Here is a 13,084-nt window from a genome sequence, read left to right on the forward strand (position 1 = left end):
TCACGGCGGTTGGAACCAAAAATCTCACATTTGGACTCATCAGACCAAAGGACAGATTTCCACCAGTCTAATGTACATTGTTCGTGTTTTTTGGCCCAAGCAAGTCTCTTATTATTATTGGTGTCCTTTATTAGTGGTTTCTATCAATTAGACCATGAAGGCCTGATTCACACAGTCTCCTCTGAACAGTTGATGTTGAGATGTGTCTGTTACTTATTTGGGCTGCAATCTGAGGTGCAGTTAACTTTAATGAACATATCCTCTGCAGCAGAGGGAACTCTGGGTCTTCCATTCCTGTGGCGATCCTCATGAGAGCCAGTTTCATCATAGCGCTTGATGTTGTTTTTGACTGCACTTGAAGAAACTTTAAAAGTTCTTGACATTTTTTGTATTGACTGACCTTCATGTCTGAAGGTAATGATGTACTGTCATTTCTCTTTGCTTATTTGAGCTTTTGATTTAAAAAAGATATATATATATTTGAGCTTTAACCAAATTGGGCTATCTTCTGTATACCACCCCTACCTTGTCACAACACAACTGATTGGCTCAAAAGCATTAAGAAGGAAAGAAATTCCACAAATTAACTTTTTAATTAACACCTGTTAATTGAAATGCATTCCTGGTGACTACCTCATGAAGCTGGTTGAGAGAATGCCAAGAGTGTGTAAAGATGTCATCAAGGTGAAGGGTGACTACTTTGAAGAATCTCAAATATAAAATATATTTTGATTTGTTTAACACTTTTTTGGTTACTACATGATTCCATTTGTGTTATTTCATAGTTTTGATGTCTTCACTATTATTCTACAATGTAGAAAAAAGTAAAATAAAGAAAAACCCTTGAATGAGTAGGTGTGTCCAAACTTTTGACTGGTACTGTCCATGCTGTTGTGATGATGATGAGGATGATGATGACTGATAACAACGACAACAATGATGGGCTAATAATAATATTATAATAACAAATACTAATGGTTCTTTTTATTTTTCCTCATAGCGCTTCTGTCACAACAGATATGGAAGTGAAGCTGAAAGCACTTGAGTGTCACTTTACATGGGGAATAGAAAAGGCTGACATCAAGGACCGGGACAGCCTCCCTGAAAAACTTCTGGATCGCATCATGAAGTTCAGCACTTCGAACCATGCCACATATTTCAACTTACTAGCCTTTCTGAGCCACCTGGAGGAAAACAATGTTAGTGCTCTTGAGTATCTCCACAAGGCTGAGAGTGCATTGAAGAATAGACAGGATGATACAGAGTTACTGGTAACCTATGCTAACTTTGCATGGGTTCACTATCACTCAGGGAACATGAATGATGTGGATGCCTACATTGGAAAGCTGGAAAACATCCATAAGGGTTTTACGACTGCTATTCAAGGCAGTTTACCTTCAATACATGGTGAGAAGGCTTGGAGTTTTCTAAGGCTTGGGGGGCTATTTTACAAGGGGGCAAAGCAGAGCTTTAAGAAAGCTCTTAAGGGAGAACCAGACAATGCATCCTTCAACGTGGGCTATGCCATGGTCCTGTACAGGTTGGAGGGGTTAGCCATTGGTAGAAAAGAGAGGTTGGCGCATACTGAAGGTGCTACTCAGCTAAGGAAAGCCTTATCCTTAGAGCCCGATAACACTGAAGTCATGGTCCTGCTAGCCCTGCAGCTTCAACACCAAAGTAGACATGAATCCATGAAACTCATCAAAGAGGCCCTCAGACTGTCTCCTGACGTGCCTCACGTCATACGTTACGTGGCAGAGTTTTTCAGTCACGAGGGCATCAATGAGACCCTGGAGGTTCTGAAGAAAGCTGTGAAACTGTCTCCAAACTCCTCCTTCATGCATTACCAAATCGGCCGGTGTCACAAACACCAGTTCAACCAGATGTCTAAGCAGAGGAGGAAAGGGAGCTGGGTCAATGCACGCCAGATAAAAGAGAAGACAGAGCTCTGCATCCATTACTTCTCCAGAGCTGTGGAACTGAAGCCATCCAACGTCCAATTCAGGTTTAACCTAGCTGAGGCTTACGGAGAAAACTACCAGCTGGAGGAGGCGATGAAGATCTTCACCAACCTGCTGAAAGATGAGTCCCTTAGTGACTCAGACAAGCAGCAATGCTACACCGGTTTCGGCCTGTTTCTGTTCTACAGGAAGAAAGACGTGGATGGTGCTGTGACCCAGTTCAAAAAGGCCTACCAGATTCCGATTAAGAGTTGGAACAGGAATAAGGCTAGGATGAGGCTGAAGCAGATCGCTTACCAGAAGAGAGTTGGCGAGACCTCTGAGATTTTCGCCACTGAAGATAAAAAAGGCAGGAATGCTGAAGAGCCAAGGAGAGTCGAGGTGCACTCTTCAGACACAGATGACCTTACAGATGCCCTAGGCAAAGGAATGAAACTGAAATGATATAAGGGAGACCGGTGATGGTTGTCACAGTGCTAATTACTCCCAATTGAAATGGAGCTGTGTAATAATTTTAAGGTAAAAATTTGTGAATTATTTGAAATAACAATCCATTTCAGAATGACAAAACATTGGGCTGAGCGGAATTTAGGTTTTCGTAGTTAAAAGTAAAACAATAAAAATAAAAAAAATCTTATCGGACTATGCATGAACAATGTTTGTTGAAAAGAGGAAAGAGAGAAATACATATTTCAAACCAATTCCTAGGTCAAGCTAACTAGCATCTTAATTAGCATTGGGAGGATCGTTGGGGATGTTTGTCACATGGAATACGGGGTTGGTTGTCACTTTTAACAATGCAACTGCCAGTATACAATAAATCCCAAACTATTTTGTTCTTGTGATATAAAGAGCTCCCTTCTTTGCCTTTCTCCCACATATGTTTTCTGTCACACACCAACACGATTTATACTTTTACTTTTGATACTTAAGTATATTTAGAACCAAATACTTTTAGACTTTTACTCAAGTAATATTTTACTGGGTGACTTAAATTTTTACTTGAGTAACTTTCTATTAATGTATAGATACTTTTACTCAAGTATCACAATTGGGTACTTTTTCCACCTCTGATTTCAACCCTTGACCTTGTTCTTTCTCCAAACATCAAAAAGAGTCTTGTAAGATATACTGGTGCTGAGAAATACACAAGAGTAAAAAGTGTGACAACCAACCACCCCTATCTTACAACGCATGGCTTATAGGAGTACTGCTACATGCATTTGAATGGTTTTAATTGTAAAGCGTAACATTAACTTCAAGTTGCGTGCATGTTTCTTATGTTATTTTTTCTATTTTTTATTGCAACTACAACAAAAAATGATTTAGAATGTATTGCTTTAGGAGTTTTTATGTCTTTGGATGTGTCTCCTTTCAGGTAGTGGATTAGATATCTTCACCGACCGTTCGTCTGTTGTTGCTCTTGTAACTGGTATTAACATTGTGAAAGAGATAATAAAACATAATGCCAAAAACGTGATGATTTTGAGCTTGTTGACTTGCTTCTTTCTACTTTGCTCCAAAAACCAACCGGATGGCCAAATATTAAATCTTCTTATTGTTCCCTCTAAGTATTTCCATGCTGGCACTTTGCCAGACGTTTGGAGGGAGTTGCTGCAAGTTTGACAGTGAGTTGACCTTTCATTTAGTCGAAAAGGAACAATAAGACAATAATATTTTGACATTGTTCACCTTTAAAGATACATTTCTTAACTAAATAAAACATATTTCATGACAGATATTAGTATGTGTAGTGAGTAGGCTGTATATAAAGGGGTAGGCTATGGCTCTGGTGACAGGGACATTGTAGTGCTGACTATCACCATCTGAAGACAGATGTTATGATGGCCAACATTATTCAATTTATTTTAGATTTGGGTTTGAAAATACTATTGGGATATAGCCAACTGGATGAAAATTCCCCTACTTGCATGTTGTATGTAGGCCATAATGCAACTTCCGATGATGTTCACTGTCCTGTTAGAGGATGATTCCCGCAATGACAAGCAGCGCTGCTACACTGGCTTCGGCCTGTTTCTGTTCTCCAAGAAGAAACACCAGGATGGCGCTGTGACATTCTTCAAAAAGGCCTACCAGATTCAGACTGAGAGTTGGGACAGGAAGCAGGCTAGGAAGAGGATGAAGTGGATCACAGGGATCTGCCACCAAGACTCGTCTTGGTGTACTCAAGAAGAGAGTCTGCGAAGCATTTGAGATTTTGGCGTTCCTCGTCCCTGAGGACAAAGAGGACGGCTGAGGAGTACACCAGGAGAGCTAAGATTCACTCTGCAAGCCACTTTACCCCTACCTACATGTACAAATTACTTTGACTAACCTGTACCCCTGCACATTGACTCTGTACCGGTACCCCCTGTATATAGCCTCATTGTTATTTTATTTTGTTGCTTTTATTTTATTTGATATTTTTTACCTTATTTTATTTTGTAAATATTTTCTGAACTCTATTTATTGAACTGCATTGTTGGTTAAGGGTTTTTAAGGGTTTGTAACTGAGCTTTTCCCTGTAAGGTTTACACCTGTTGTATTTGGCACATGTGACAAATAACATTTTATTTTATTTTATTTGAAACACAGATTATATTTCCATGCTGAACCTTACTGTAACACCACATGTTTTACATTGAAATACTGCTGTATGCATTTAAATGTGTTTCTGTAACTGTAACTTCAAGTAGTGTGTACCTTTCTTAAGTTTGATTTCAAAATCAATATAGAGTTAGAATATATTACCTATGGAAAACATGTTTCTATGTCTTTGGATGTGTCCCATTTCAGGTTAATTAGATATGACCATTCAACTGCAGTAGCTCTTGTAAGTGACATTAACATTGTGTAGAGATAATAAAACATATTACCAACATCTTTGAGCGCATTAACATTATTTTCTACTTGATTACAAAAGTCAACATTGCTTGTGAATTCCTTGACTGCATGACATTTATTCTTATTACAGAACTATTGTGTGTAATGCAGTCAGACAGGGAAAATAAGGCTCTCGTGACCGTGACATTTGTATGCTGACTATAATCACCCGAAGACAGCTTCTGTATTATGGCCAACGTCATTTTTATATTATAATAAAATGTTATGACTTATTACATGGTTAAGTATTCATCAATAAATGCAGCTCTACCATGTTGAAGATACATAGGCCAGAACAGAGCCAGAACAGCTTCAATGCACCTTGGCAAAGATTCTACAAGTATCTGTATCTCTATTGGAGGGATAAGATACCATTCTTTCATGAGAAATTCCATCAATTGGTGTTTTGTCACAGGCGCCGCTCCAGAATTTGAGTCTTGCATGAATTTTAAGCCCTACCCATTCCCGTGACATTCAGGTCCTACCCTACCCAGACCCGATTGCTTCTGCCAAATTTAAGGCCTGGCCCGGGCTTGACCGAAACCAGAAATAACTTCCTCCATTACTAAATCCATTAGCTGCTCCTCTGTCACGTCCTGACCATAGTGCTTATGTGTTTTGCTTGTTTTAGTGTTGGTCAGGACGTGAGCTGGGTGGGCATTCTATGTTGTGTGTCTAGTTTGTCTGTTTCTGTGTTCAGCCTAATATGGTTCTCAATCAGAGGCAGCTGTCAATCGTTGTCCCTGATTGAGAATCATATATAGGTGGCTTGTTTTGTGTTGGGGATTTGTGGGTGGTTGTTTCCTGTGTCAGTGTTTGTGCCACACGGGACTGTGACGGTTAGTTTGTTTGTTATTTTGAATTGTGTATAGTTTCGTGTATATTAAATCATGGAAACTTACCATGCTGCACATTGGTCCTCCGATCCTTCTCGCCTCTCCTCGTCTGAGGAGGAGGAAGAGCTAGACTGCCGTTACATCCTCTCTGTCTATCACTCGCTCACGCGCGCTGCTCACTCTGCATGCGCTCTGCTCATGGTGGCGCTGAGTCTGAGTATCCATGGCAACTGCTCCGCTTGAGCTGCTCTGCTCAATGATGAGACACGTGAGAGAAATTAGTTGTTAGATACTTTTTGTCACCTCTAAACTCAAGGAACATGATAATTTTTGTGAAATAATCTCTCCTGTTTTATATTTGTCAAGGTTGAAGCACTTCTGACACCATCTCATGATCTTAGTCAGAAATGACTATACGGCGCAGCAGAACACGAGCAAATGGCTCAGCTTCAAAATGTTAGAGATTAATTTAATGATACGCGAGCACTGCCCGTACCCTAGTTATTGATAAAAAAATCAGGCCCTACCTGGCCCTGACCCGATGTATAATGTCAGGCTCGGGTCGGGTAGCAGAGCTCAATCCAGAATCTCCCATAAGGGTTGAACTCTGGTGACTGAGATAGCCATGACATATGATTTACATAATTTTCATGCTCATCAATCATTTAGTGACCACTCGTGTGCCCTGTGGATGGGGGCATTGTGATCCTATGGAGGCATAGCCATGATAGTCTAAATAATGGCCTGCCCAGTATTTTGATACATGACCCTAAGCATGGTGGGATGTTAATTGCTTAATTAACTCAGGAACCACACCTGTGTGGAAGCACCTGCTTTCAAAATACTTTGTATCTCTTATCATTAAGTGTTTCCGTTATTTTGCCAGTTACCTGCATCTGACGTGCACTGTATCTGGTGGCTTATAAGCAGACTGGAACATCATTGTCAGAGAATAGGAAACTCTCAGTACAGTAATAATATACCAGAGTAAAATATGGTCTGTCTATATCTCAAGGTTTGGATGAATGCCCTGCACTCAACTGTTATTAAATTGACATTTACTTTCTGAAGTTTTACAACACCATTTATTTCAAATTGAAGATATATTTTCTTTATAATATCTCTAAAACAGAATGTATGTGGAGCAGTGTAACTCCAAGCAGTGATTAAACTGCTTGGAGTTACCCTGGATTGTAAACTGTCATGGTCAAATCATATTGATACAACAGTAGCTAAGATGGGGAGAAGTATGTCCATGATAAAGCGCTGCTCTACCTTCTTGACAGCACTGTCAACAAGGCAGGTCCTACAGGCCCTAGTTTTGTCGCACCTAAACTGCTGTTCAGTCGTGTGGTCAGGTGCAACAAAAAAAGGACTTAGGAAAATTGCAATTGGTTCAGAACAGGGCAGCACTGCTGGCCCTTGGATGTACACAGAGAGCTAATATTAATAATATGCATGTCAATCTCTCCAGGCTCAAAGTGGAGGAGAGATTGACTTCATCACTGCTTGTATTTATGAGCGGTATTGACATGTTGAATGCACCGAGCTGTCTGTTTGAACTACCGGCTCATAGCTCAGACACCCATGCATACCCCACAAGACATGCCACAAGAGGTCTCCACAGTCCCCAAGTCCAGAACAGACTATGGGAGGCGCACAGTACTAAATAGAGCCATGACTACATGGAACTCTATTCCACATCAAGTAACTGACGCAACCAGTAAAATTAGATGTAAAAAAACAGATAAAAAACACAGTATGGAACAGCGGGGACTGTGAAGCAACACAAACATAGGCACAGACACTCGCACGATAGCATACGCACTACGCACATACGCACACGTACACGTGGATTTTGTACTGTATGTGGTAGTGGCGGAGTAGGGGCTTGAGGGTACAGTCTGTGAATGTATTGTAATGTTTTTAAAATGGTATAAACTGCCTTAATTTTGAAGAGTAGCTTAGAGTAGCTGCTACCTTGGCAGCAGCTAATGGGGATCCATAATAAATACAAACACAAAATATGTGCCGTGTTATGTCTATTGCGCATAGTCCTCTCACTGAGGCCGCGCGCGTTATCCATTCAAGGACACTCCCACGTGAGGTAATCGTTTACTGGCTGAGAAGAAACGAAACTTAGGCTGCTGTACTTGTCTTCCAGAGTGACGATACTCATCCTTTCGCTTCATATAGGGACGCCAATTGGTACTATTGTTGTAAATGTGTCAACTTCCGTAGGCTACTTTATACTTCTGCTTAATATTAACAAATATTATACCTGGGCAGGGAACGCGCACGCTGTGACAGCAGTCCAGCACACAAGGTGCTCATTATCGGAGTGTGGCCACCTGAGCTTTGTTTCTTTATGTGCAGGTGCAACTTTACAACTATTGAAATGAGGTAAGTTTGCCATCTTATATCTTTGTATGACTACTTTACTAAGCACATGGTAACACTGTGAACCAAAGTAGATGCTGAATGAACACATGCCAAAATCTATGATTTTGAAATAATGAGCTGTGTGAAATTGTCAATAACATAGTCACTAAAATATATTATTTTCAGCTCCATTCTAACCAAACTACTTCAACTGGAGTGCCGCTTCACCTGGGATTTGAGGCAAGATGACATTGATAATATTGATAATCTACAGACCAGGCTCAAGGACCAGATTGAGTTAGGTCTCGGGAAAGAGGCAGGGGTTGCACGGACATTCAGCAATCTGGCCTACATCAAATACCTGAAGGGTTACCCAGAAGAGGCAATGGCTAACTTGTTAAAGGCTGAGGAGCTCACGAGAGAGTACCATGGAGAGGACTGTGAGAAACATCTCATTGTCACCTATGGAGACCTTTCCTGGTTACATTACCATGTGGGTGATTACATCAAGTGCCAGAGTTACTTAGAGAAACTGGAGGAGATGAAAGAGAAGTTTCCAACTAGTTCCACATCTGTCCTCCATCCTGAGGTCTATGGCGAGAAGGGTTGGACCTTCCTCAAGTTCTCCTATAAATACTATGACAAAGCAATAGAATGCTTCAAGAAAGCTCTGGAACTGGAGATTGAGGGGAGTGAGTGGAATGCAGGTTACGCTATTGCATTGTATCGTACAGAAAAAGAGCTCTCGAGTGTTAATGACTCACCAGCTATTAAACAACTGAGACGTGCCATAGAGATTAACCCACATGACGCAGTCCTCATGGTCCTACTGGGCCTGAAACTGGCTGTCTATAAAATATTTGGGGAGGCAGAGGAGTTGGTGGAGAAAGCTCTGGATATGTCCCCAGACTGTCCGCACGTGACACGTTATGTAGGGAAGTTTCTCCGACAGCAGGGGCACGTTGACAAGTCCATTGCTCTGTTGAACAGAGCACTAAAGCGTACAAGCCAGTCTGCCATAATACACCATCAATTGGCTCTCTGCTACAAGAGGAAAAAGATCTCAGTATGCAAGAGTGGAAGCTTCCATGGTAAGGGTGCTGAGATCCAGCAGCTACTCCGTAAGTGCATTCAACATCTGGAGATGGCTACTTCACTGAAGTCTTCCTTCATCTATGCCATGGCTGAGCTGGCACTGCTCTACGGAGAGGATAAAGACAACACCAAGGCAGAGGAACTGTTCAAGAAAACCTTTGAGAAAGCCCTAGCTAAGAATGACAATCTGCAGGTGGTCAACTTGAACTATGGCCAGTTCCAGCAGTATCACAACAAATGTGAACCTCTGGCCATCAAGCACTACACAGAAGGTTTGGAACTACAGAAAGACACTGCTGAAGGGAAGAGTTGTGCCCAGAAACTGAAGAGGATCGCAGAGAGGCGCATCGCCCAAGACCCCATGGATGGAGAGGCCTGTGGTATTCTGGGGTTTGTCTATAGAATGCAGGGGGAGAAAGAACAGGCCGTACATTGGTATGATAAGGCTGTGGTGCATGATTGCAATGACAAATACCTCTCTGCGCTCTGTGAACTTCGCTTGTCTCTTCAGCAATAATACACCAGAGTCAAACATGAATCTGCACTCAGTAATCTAGTAATAAAGCCTGAAAGTGTGCATGCATCCACTTAATCTTTGTTAGACTTAGTTTAAATTCTCCCTGATTCAAGATTGATATGATTTAGCATAGTAACAAAAAAAATGAAATTGCTTTATGTTTGTGTGTGGAAATGTGGTTTGGGTCATTTGAAGAGATAGTTATGAAATTGAAATATATTATTGTATTCTACATGTGCTTTTAGGTTTACAGGCATTTACTGCACTTTTTTTATAGTTTATTTTTGCATTTTCCGATTAAGAACATTCAAAACAAAAATGAGAAGATATTGGACAACAATATAACAAAGTGACAATAACCTTTCAAGACGACAGACAAGAATGTGAGTGAAATAATAAATAAAAAATTAAAGAATGAGACATTGGCCGTAAGCTACGTATTGTACATTAAGTGTGAAACATTACGTGAGGATTATATAGAGATGCAATCAATGTGATGTGAGGGGAGATTCTCCATATAATCAATAAAAGGTTGACAAATTCTGTAGAATATCTCCAAATTATTCCTCAAGCATTAAGTCATTTTCTCCAGTGGGATAAAACTATTAACTTCCGATAGCCACATTGCAACTGGCAGGGAGGAATCCGATTTCCATTTCAAGGCAATACATTTCTTGGCAATCGCTAGCAATATTTCTGTTAGCTTTATAGTATGACTTGGCCTAAGATTGGAATTAGTAAAGTTACCCAGTAGATAGACCTTCGGGTCTAAAGGGAATGCAGCCCCATGAATTGAGCAAATGGTATTGCATACCCGTTGCCAGAAATGGTGTAGTTTTGAACACTGCCAAGTGGAATGAAGGAATGTTCCTTCCACATTCCACTTGGAAAACAGGAACAACCGTGAGACAGGAACAGAGGGAAAACCGCTGGTAGGCTTGACGAAACAAAATGAACTGGCAACAGACAAACAGAGAACACAGGTATAAATACACAGGGGATAATGGAGAAGATGGGCGACACCTGGAGGGGGGTGGAGACAATCACTAAGACAGGTGAAACAGATCCGGGTCTGACAAAGGGTCAGTTTGTCCAGGCTAACCATAAGGGTTTTGCTGTGCCAGATAAACCATCTGGTCAGCTTGTCGAGAGAGGAAAATAATGCTGCGGACACAGGGATGTGGAGAGATTGAAACAAATATAGAGATCTCGACAGGACATTCATTTTAATTATATTAATTCTACCAAGTACAGTGAGAGGTAAATCTGTCAATTTACACAGGTCACCCTCCACCTTTTGCAACAAACTGTCCAGATTGAATTTATAGAGGTTGTTCATGTTATCATCCACCATTATGCCCAAATATGTGAAGCCCACAGGCAACCATCTAATGGTATGATGGTCAAATACAGACAATGGTAAGATTTCTCTTTTATCAAAATTGATCTTATATCCAGAGATATAACTATAATACTGTAATAGGTTCTGTAGGTGAGAGAGGGAATGTTCTGGGTTTGTTAGAAATAAGATAAGGTCATCCCCAAAAAGTGATAACTTATGGGTATGGGGGCCTACCTGAAAGCCATGTATGTCAGCACATGTTCTAATGGCCTCAGCCAACTGTTCGATGGTGGGGGGCTATTTGGGCAACCTTGTCTGTTCCCCCTATAGAGAGGGAAAGAGGACGAAGTAATCCCATTGGTAGCAATCCTAGCTGCCTAAGCCAAACATTTCCAAGACGTGAAAGAGGTATAGCCATTTGACCCTATCAAAGGCCTTTTCGGCGTCGAGGGAGACTGCTACACTAGGTATTTTGTTTTTGTTAGCAAGGTGAATTATATCAAAGAACCTTCTGAGATTATTGGAGGACAATCTATTAATTATGAAGCCAGTCTGATCTGGGTTGACCAACAGGGGGAGACATGACTCCAGACTCTTAGATAGCATCTTGGTGACCAGTTTACAATCTGTATTAAGGAGAGAGATTTGTCTATAGGAGGTGCACTTTAGTGGGTTTTTCAATTTCTTGTGAATTACTGTAATCACAGTTTGAGAGAAAGACCCTCGGAAGCAGTAGTCCTCCCCAGCATTTTTAAGTACCTCCATAAGGTGGGGTACCAACACCTCCTTCAATTATTTATAAAACTCTGGAGGGAAGCCATCCTCCCCAGGAGATTTATTAGAAGGTAAAGATGTAATGGCCTCCAACAATTCAGGGACTGAGAACTGTTCACTCAGGCGCCCTCTGACAGGCATGGGCGGTTGAGAGAGGAGAAAGGAGTGATAGATCATCGCTTGATTGGGAAGTGTAGAGATCCTCGTAATATTTCTTAAAAGTATCATTAATTTCAGTAGGGTCGAAAGATATCTTGTTAGTAAGAGTTTCTATAGCATTAATTGTCCTCCTACTTTCCTCTGCTTTCAGTTGCCATGCCAATACTTTGTGTGCTTTCTCTCCAAGCTCGTAGTAACGCTGTTTTGATTTAGTGATGGCCCTCTCAGCTTGATATGTGTTCAGAATATTATATTTCAGTTTTCTATTTACCAAAAGCAGGTATAGGTCTTTAGTCGGGCCTCTTTGGTAGGTTTTCTCTAGTTCAGATATTTCAGATTCAAGGACATTCAGTTCGGCACCGTGTTTTCTCTTCAACCCTTTAGTATAGGCAATGATCTGTCCCCTCAGATAGGCTTTCAATGCGTCCCAAAGAATGAAACTGTCAAGAGAGGAGGGTTTGTTTGTCAAATTAAAAACTATTGATCTGCTCTATGATGAATGCACAAAATTCAGGTCCCTTCAGGAGTGTAGAATTTAGTCTCCATCTATATGCTCCGTTTACCTTGGTAGGAATGGAGAATGATAATACCAGAGGAGAATGCTCACTAAGCAATCTGGGGAGATAATCGGTATCTAACACTCTATGAAGCAGTTGGGTTGATAGCAAAAAGTTATCTACAGTATGTGTGTGTGTTTGTTGTGTGGGAGTGAATAAAAAGACTAGTCCCGATCCTATGGGTGCATCTGTCTCCAGATGTCTAGTAAATTGAGATCCTTCAAGAATGACAGGGTGAGCTTAGCAGCTTTGGTACGAGGGGAGGGTTTATCAGAGGACATATCAAGAACTGTATCTAAACAAAAATAAATATTTCCTCCAGCCAGTAGCCATCCTGGTGGTGCTTGAGCAACCTGAAGTAAGACATTTTGAATAAACATATGTTCTTTACAATACACTTTAATAAATAAAATAAAAGTTATTATTTCCACTACCGTATGACAAAAAAATAATTGAAAGAAAAAACAATCAACATCAAAATTCTTAGTGCTAGTCTGAGTCTTCTTGAAGTTGTAACAGCTTTCAGGGTCTTACAGAGTCAAAATGTATATTGTCAATGACAGTGGTGCTCATGCAAT

At 40.8% G+C, this 13,084-nt stretch overlaps 2 protein-coding genes across 2 annotated transcripts; both read left to right on the forward strand.

Moving 5' to 3' along the window:
* Positions 1 to 974: 974 nt before the first annotated feature.
* Positions 975 to 2,861, forward strand: ifit9 (interferon-induced protein with tetratricopeptide repeats 9). Its single transcript, XM_038990235.1, has one exon. The coding sequence runs from the start codon at positions 975 to 977 to the stop codon at positions 2,403 to 2,405; it is 1,431 nt and encodes a 476-aa protein (XP_038846163.1). The 3' UTR covers positions 2,406 to 2,861.
* A 4,956-nt stretch (positions 2,862 to 7,817) lies between these two features.
* Positions 7,818 to 10,199, forward strand: LOC120045438 (interferon-induced protein with tetratricopeptide repeats 5-like). Its single transcript, XM_038990320.1, has 2 exons — positions 7,818 to 8,083; positions 8,249 to 10,199. The coding sequence occupies exons 1-2, from the start codon at positions 8,049 to 8,051 to the stop codon at positions 9,672 to 9,674; spliced, it is 1,461 nt and encodes a 486-aa protein (XP_038846248.1). The 5' UTR covers positions 7,818 to 8,048; the 3' UTR covers positions 9,675 to 10,199.
* The last annotated feature ends 2,885 nt before the right edge of the window (positions 10,200 to 13,084 follow it).

This window comes from Salvelinus namaycush, chromosome 4 (genome assembly GCF_016432855.1).
Source record: "Salvelinus namaycush isolate Seneca chromosome 4, SaNama_1.0, whole genome shotgun sequence".
In the NCBI taxonomy this organism is placed as follows: Eukaryota; Metazoa; Chordata; class Actinopteri; order Salmoniformes; family Salmonidae; genus Salvelinus; species Salvelinus namaycush.